This window comes from Gouania willdenowi, chromosome 21, assembly GCF_900634775.1.
Source record: "Gouania willdenowi chromosome 21, fGouWil2.1, whole genome shotgun sequence".
NCBI classification, from domain to species: Eukaryota; Metazoa; Chordata; class Actinopteri; order Blenniiformes; family Gobiesocidae; genus Gouania; species Gouania willdenowi.
The window spans coordinates 24,504,253-24,511,261 of NC_041064.1; the positions used below are offsets into that span (position 1 = coordinate 24,504,253).

Here is a 7,009-nt window from a genome sequence, read left to right on the forward strand (position 1 = left end):
TATATTCATGGGTAAATTCTATATTCACAAATGTAAGTTCAACCAATTTACTCCCCTCTTTGTAAGCTTTCTGTGTGAATTTAAAGAATATATAAAAACTATATCCTTTATTCATACAAAAAAAAAAAAAAAACATCCAAACCGTGACAATATACAATGGTATTTTTGAAATGGAAAGATTATGATTTACCCTTATTTATTTTATCTTTATTTTTTTCAATTTTGTATATGTGATTTTTATAATGTGCACTTCTGACCTGTTGTTTATTTAAAAATAAATTAATAAATAAATATTATAACAATATTTTTTCCATATATATAATTATTGTTTATCATTATACAACAACACAAAACAATAACTCACAACTATATTATTTAAAAAACATATTAACCAACTTAACACTAACTTCAGGTGCTAACTCACCCCAGCATCTTTAGATAAATTACGTCAGTTCCTAAAGCTCGCTTGCAGTTATTTCTGTCTTTAACATTCACTCTCTGACGAGAAAATATTAATGAACTATTCATCATCATTTTGAACCGTACAAATAACACTTTAATAACTACAGACCTGTCCGTGGCTGTTCGTGCAGCAGTTAAATCTGTAGATGGTTTTATTATGTTTAGCCACCTCCCCCTCTTTCCTTTCTGTTTGCTCTACGTCAGGCTAGAACGCTGCGCATGCGCAAATTGAAGAAGGCCGGTTGCCATGGTTCTCAACTCTTGTAAACAGTTTATCATAAGATGAAAGCAGCTCCTAAAATAGTTCCAAAACGAAATTATCTGAGAAACCACATCATTTATTCTGTCCATCAGAGTGAGATAAACTAAAAACGTACAAACAACCAAAGTAAGTTTAATATTTTAAATTTGCATTTTACATTGTGACCACCAGAGTCTCCCCGTGAGCAATGTGTGAGTTTTTACAGCAGTAGAGGGATTTTATTCCAGCATTGAACTACTTGAGTTTTGTCAGATGAAGTTTGGCTTTAAAACAAAATAATTATATTTAGTGTAAATCAGTATTATTTTTGGCATAATTTTACATTCATAAGTGAATATATTTAAAATTGTTGCCATGTTATTCACAACTTGTAGTTAATTTTTTTAATAGATAAAAATTAATTCAACAGACAAGCATGAAATGAAATTTAGTTTCTCTTCTTTTGAAAATAAATTATATTCTTAAATGTATCTCACCTGAAATATATAAAAATATATTTTAGAGTTTGCTGATCAACAAAAGGCTAAAGAAATGTTAAATAATATCTATCTGTGTAATGATTTCTTACATCAAGCGTTTGATATTGATTTCAATAACTGTTCAGTTTGTGATAGTCATATTATGTCCATTCAGCAATCTTTTTCTATTTATTTATTTACATGTAAGCAAATGAAAATGTTTTGTATTTTATTATAGGGTTGGGATTTTGGGTCAGGATTCTGGTTTTCCATCTCTTGAGTTTGTTAGATTAAGTTTGGTTTTATGTGTTTTATGTATATATTAATATAAGTTTTTATTATTAAAGGTGCAGCTTCATGATGAGGGCAGAGATTGCAGAGGTGGTGTCCTTCCTGAAAAGCCTTGTAAAATTAAAAAACAATGTGAAGGCGGAGAAAATTGATTTGTTTGGAAAGCGTCTGGCAGTGGTGCTGCAGGAGAAGTTTGAAGGACACTGGTACCCTGAAAACCCCAGCAAAGGCCAGGCATACAGGTACTGCTCAGTGGGACACACAATGGTTTGTGGGTCATTCCATGTCATTAAAGTGTGGCAATTGAATAATTAAAGAACAATTGATAAACATTTCAGATTTTTTTTAAGACCAAAGTACATGGGATGTCCTGAAAATGTGTAAAAATGACTTGGAGTGACCCTTGTAGCTGTCCTCTGGTCAGCCTCAGCAGCTAAACACGCTGATCCTTTTAGTGCTGTTCTCCTCTTTCTATCCACTAACCCCAACCAGTCAAAGCAGAGGGCGGCTACCTCTGAGCCTATAGTTCTGCTAAAGTTTTGCAATGTAAATAAAGTTGAATTGAAATTGAATGTTTGTGTTTTTCAGGTGCATCAGAGTGAATAATTTACATCAACAGGACCCAGAGTTGCTGCGTGCCTGCAGGGAAAGTGGGATTAAATACAGCGACCTGGGGCTGCCATGGGAAATCACTCTGTGGGTTGATCCTGGAGAGGTTTGTGGAAGGTGAGTAACAAAAACACACAATTAATCTTTACTCTTTTTTTTAGATTTTCTACTCCTCTGATTATCCGTGATCGTGGAATTCATGTTCTGAATCTGAAAATGCAATCTAAACTTTTTAGTTTTTTCTCTTTATTCAAAATCTGGTGCTAATGGGCCAAATTGCTCAGTGAGACGTCACTAAACTTAAAACAAGAGGAGCAACTCTGAATAAACAGGAAAAACTGTTTGTCAATGAAAGGCCAGTAGCTTATGTAAATGTATAATATGTCCTCTGCTATTTATTGCTATTGTTGAGTTTTGTGAGATTATTATGAAAACTATAGTCATTTGTCATCATGGAAGTGAAGTGTGCATCTAGCCCATATGACATGGAAATGCATCACATACATGTTTTGGGACAATATCACACACATAAAAGGTCAAATTACATACATAATGCGTGGGATTTCGTGTAAAACTTGAGGGTGAGTCCAAAAGAAAACGGCTAAATGACAGAGACTAAACCCTCATGTTTTAGGACCAAATCAAACATTTCAAAGATGTTTTTCTCGTAAAATGGGATGCTGAAAAACAGCTTGTTTTTGTTTGTTTTTAATGTGTGTGTGTGTGTGTGTGTGTGTTTTTGTTGCACAGATACGGAGAAAATAATTTCGACTTCCCAGTTGCCACATTGTCCAAAGACACGGGTAAAATGGTGTCAGAATACCACTCAGATTCTTCTGATGAGGAGAGCAAACGTTCCTCCCCCCTCACCATCCCCAACAGGAAGTGCTCTAACCAGGTAACCCATGGAGCAGAAATCACCTCCTTCCCCACTCACCTGTTCTTAAACCACTGTTGTTTCTGTGTTTGAACTTATCTTTAACTTTTTCCTTCCCCAGACTTTAAATGCAGCTGCTCCATCATGGAATCCTAAAAATATGAGATCAGGAATGGGTGCCAGCAATCCACAGCCCCGCAACAGAACCCCCATTCCTTGGAGAAACAAACTATGGGTACCTCCTTTACCAGAGGCAAAGCCTCCTAATGGGACTCCAACCATCAATAACCATTTTTTTTATCAATAAATACAATTTAAAAATGACTTACCTATATATTTTCTTTTTTAACAAGTGTTTTATAGCTTGGATACTGATTGCAGGGTGACTACAAGTAGGAAGAAGTTATATTTAAAACTTTGAGACCTTTTTAATACCACCTTAAAAAAAATTTAAGACCAAACTTACGATGGAAATACAGACCAAAGGGAAAATATATTATTTTACAATTAAAGGCATTGATGTCAGTTAATAATATACAATAAGGAAAAATGAAAGTAATCAGTTGTTCAAGAACATTTTTCAAATGTGTTTATTAATGTGGAAAGAGAACAAAAATATTGACATTGTCCTAAATTATATTTATTGTAACACAATTCTCACAACATTTAATATCAGTGGACAATAAACTAGAAATCAAAATTGACTGGAACCTGTGAGCAAACCAAACACCAAAGTGCTTTTATCAGATTCTTCACTGTGTAATGCTATATGTGGAACTTTGATCAAAAATTTGGCCTTCTAAGAAAATGTAACCAACCCACATTAGCAGACTAATTTCTGTCCTGGCTAATGAAACTTTATGTTTCTATGATGGGCCCACCTTAGACATAACAATGTGAACACACTATTTTCATTTGAAATGTTGTGAAAACAGAAATTCTGGGATGAGGTAAAAGAGGTCGGTGAGAAGGTAAGGGAAAGATCAAATGTCTGACTGGACATCAAGGCATGTGTCTGAGTTCTGTTGATTTGTCTTCCAGCTCCCTCTCAACTAGAGCTGCAACAAATTATTAATTTCATAATCGATTAATCGGGCGATAAATTATTTGATGAATCCGATAAAAAAACAGCACATTTTTAATTTCAGCCTGTTTATTCGTCCCATTGTGAATGCAGTGGTAGGTCACCCTAAGGTAGACTTCATTAGCTACACGTGTCCATATATCAGCAGTGAGACACAGTTTGCTGTTTGTGTTCATTGCATTCTTCACTTCCTTTAAAGTCTCTTCATATTTTCTCTCCATGAGCTTTGTAAAATGTTAAACATAAATTGTGTCGTTGAGGGCAGAATGTGACCTGGATTAAAGGTGAGGATGATTGTAGTGAAGCTTCATCTTCAACCATGGACACAGACCTCATGTCAGTGATCATCATGTAGAGGATGTTCTCAGTCACAGCTTCTCTCTGTGGTTACATCATGTGTTCATCACCATGAAGCCTGTCATTGTTTGATCTTTTCTGATGAAATGAGAAAGATAGTATAGCATTAGTATGTATTATAGCACAATTTACTACAACTAAAGTATTAACTTGTTTTATATTCAGTATTAGGTTAAGACATGTTCATAGTCCAAAGACCAAAACACACACACACACTAACACATAAAGTACAAGTACCTTAAAACAATTAAACAAATTTAAGTAGATGTGATAAGTCACTTTAACCCCAGTCTAAATGTAATTAATCCAGCCTCACTCCATTACAGACCAGACTTTATCTTTAATCTATTACCACCATTATGTATAAGTATATATATAAAGCACATTTAAACCCTGCTTAAGATGATAAAATAAAATAAAAAAGTATCTCAAACACACAATGTGATGGAATAAACTTTTTTAAAAAGTCCAAGCATTTTATCATTTTGTTCCAGTGTTTTCTTTACTACTACATCTTTGTATTTTTGTGTATTTTTTAGTCTTTTAACTTGTTGGACATTGAAGCAAAACATAAAAAAGGTATAAATTATGATCAAACTTAAGCATAAAACACACGTGAATCATAAAACTTAGTTACTACTTTGTTCAAGAAATGTCTTTGGAGTCATTAATATCAACTTTTAGCCTCAAACAGGTGAAATAAACCATTTACATTTGAATGTCCCCATTTTGGACTAAAAAATCCAAGTAAAGTGCCAGTAACCGTAATAATAACTCGCTACCAGCCCATGCTAACAAAGCTATCAGGCCTAGGGAGGATCCTGTTCCCGTTGATAAGCCAACAGGTGCGAGTCCTCCTTGGAATACCCTGGGAGCTTAGCCTAAGAAAAAGTCATATCCACTTCAAAGGCTAACGGGCCGAGCAAAGCGCCCTGATATCAATAATGAGACGGACTGGCCTGCACTGGCTTCGCAGACTGCAGCCTCAACATCAACACCCTTGTCTGCCCAGGCACAAAAGTGGACATCTGCTAAAGGCAGGAGTATCACCAAGTCACAAACCCAGTTTCATGTAGAACTGGGTGATCGATTCGCCCCACTGCTGAATGACCTAGGATCTGGCTGTAATGAGGTCAACACACAACCTTCTGGAACTGCGAAGACTGAAAGTGCTTCAGGAAAACAAAAGCGACATGGTAGGCCGACATGGTAGGCCAAAGCAACAACCTTTAGCCAAGGAGGAGTCTGAGGTGTTAAAGCAGGATTTCACCCATCTGCTAAAAACTGTGAGCTGTTTACAGCCTAAAGTGTTCATCAGTGGCCCGATACCTCCAGTCCGCAAAGGAGATCTGAAATTCTCAAGGATTTACTCTTTGAATAAATTTCTGTCTTCGGCTTGTGCTGCCCTTTCACTAAATTTTATAGAAAATTTTCCTATTTTTTGGGAACGTCGTCATCTTTTTAGAGCAGATGGACTGTGTCTAAACAAGGCTGGAGTAAAACTCTTCACATCCAACTTGTTTTACTTCACCAGTCAAACTGCTATCAGTTCTGATAAAGACAGAGGACAACATGTACCATCGGAGAACAAAACAACAAGGAAAGAACATGGAGTCGATGAGCTTCCAGCAAGAAATAAAAATCGCCAAAATGAAGAGGTCAACCCAACCCCCACATCTCAGGACCCACCTGCTTCACCCCAAAATTCACCTACTTCCACCTCATCCAGCTTCTCTCCTACCCCTGCCTTCTTGGATTTAACTGCCCAGATGAACGAGCTGGTTCTGGCTGGCACAAGACTGACACCCCACCCTTTACCCCACCATGGTCCCATCTTATCTCCTCTAAAGAACCAATCTGCACCACCCATCCCTCCTCGACGATACCAGGCCCAGGATCACTCTTCTCCTCAGGCCAGCTGTGTTCATCTTAGAGCGACACAGGTCTGATGTGTGCTGGGTCCAGACTGCAATAGCTCTATTTTTAGGAAAAACCAGAAAAAGTCAGGGCCCTATGGAGTTAATGCAGCTTCTTTAATTCCTGTGGTGACAGGTAACACAGGTAAAATTGTGAAATTAAAGAAAAGCAAAAAGCTTTATAGAGATAAAAATTTGACTCCTATAGCATGTCATCCAAAAAGTCCACCAGTGTCTCCAGTAAAGTTTTTAAAATTAGCTCTTCTTAATGTTCGATCTCTTGTTAACAAGTCACTACTAATTAATGATATTATTTTGACACATCACTTGGACTTTTTATTTCTTAATGAAACATGGTTGAATGATGGTATCAGTAATACTATTCTCAATGAAAGTGCACCACAAGACTTTATTTATTTAAATAAGTGTCGTACTTGCAGGAAAGGTGGTGGAGTTGCTGCCATTTTTAAATCAATATTTCAGTGCAAAGAAATAATATTTGGGGATTTTATCTCCTTTGAATATATGTCATTCTTACTGAAGGGTGATTCAAGAGTTCTGTTTTTAGTCGTTTATAGACCCCCAAAATATTCTGGAGAATTCATGGATGAGTTTGCTGAACTGCTGTCAGTTGTATGCACTGAATACAACTTTTTAATAATAACAGGTGACTTAAATATTCATGTAGACAAT

General features: G+C 36.1%; 1 protein-coding gene across 1 annotated transcript; it reads left to right on the forward strand.

Annotated features, from left to right (window-relative positions):
- The first annotated feature begins 781 nt into the window (after window positions 1-781).
- On the forward strand, window positions 782-4,398 carry LOC114455170 (protein BTG3-like). The gene is made up of 6 exons (XM_028436224.1): window positions 782-915; window positions 1,530-1,715; window positions 2,062-2,199; window positions 2,833-2,980; window positions 3,081-3,194; window positions 4,309-4,398. The coding sequence occupies exons 2-6, from the start codon at window positions 1,540-1,542 to the stop codon at window positions 4,396-4,398; spliced, it is 666 nt and encodes a 221-aa protein (XP_028292025.1). The 5' UTR covers window positions 782-915; window positions 1,530-1,539.
- The last annotated feature ends 2,611 nt before the right edge of the window (window positions 4,399-7,009 follow it).

What these genes read in the sequence shown, in the direction of transcription:
- LOC114455170 (XM_028436224.1), top strand. Translation starts at nt 1,540, where the DNA reads ATGATGAGGGCAGAGATTGCAGAGGTGGTGTCCTTCCTGAAAAGCCTT. An exon ending in CCTGGAGAGGTTTGTGGAAG is followed by an intron (nt 2,200 to 2,832) that starts GTGAGTAACAAA and finishes TTTGTTGCACAG; the next exon opens with ATACGGAGAAAATAATTTCG. An exon ending in CTTGGAGAAACAAACTATGG is followed by an intron (nt 3,195 to 4,308) that starts GTACCTCCTTTA and finishes CGTTGAGGGCAG; the next exon opens with AATGTGACCTGGATTAAAGG.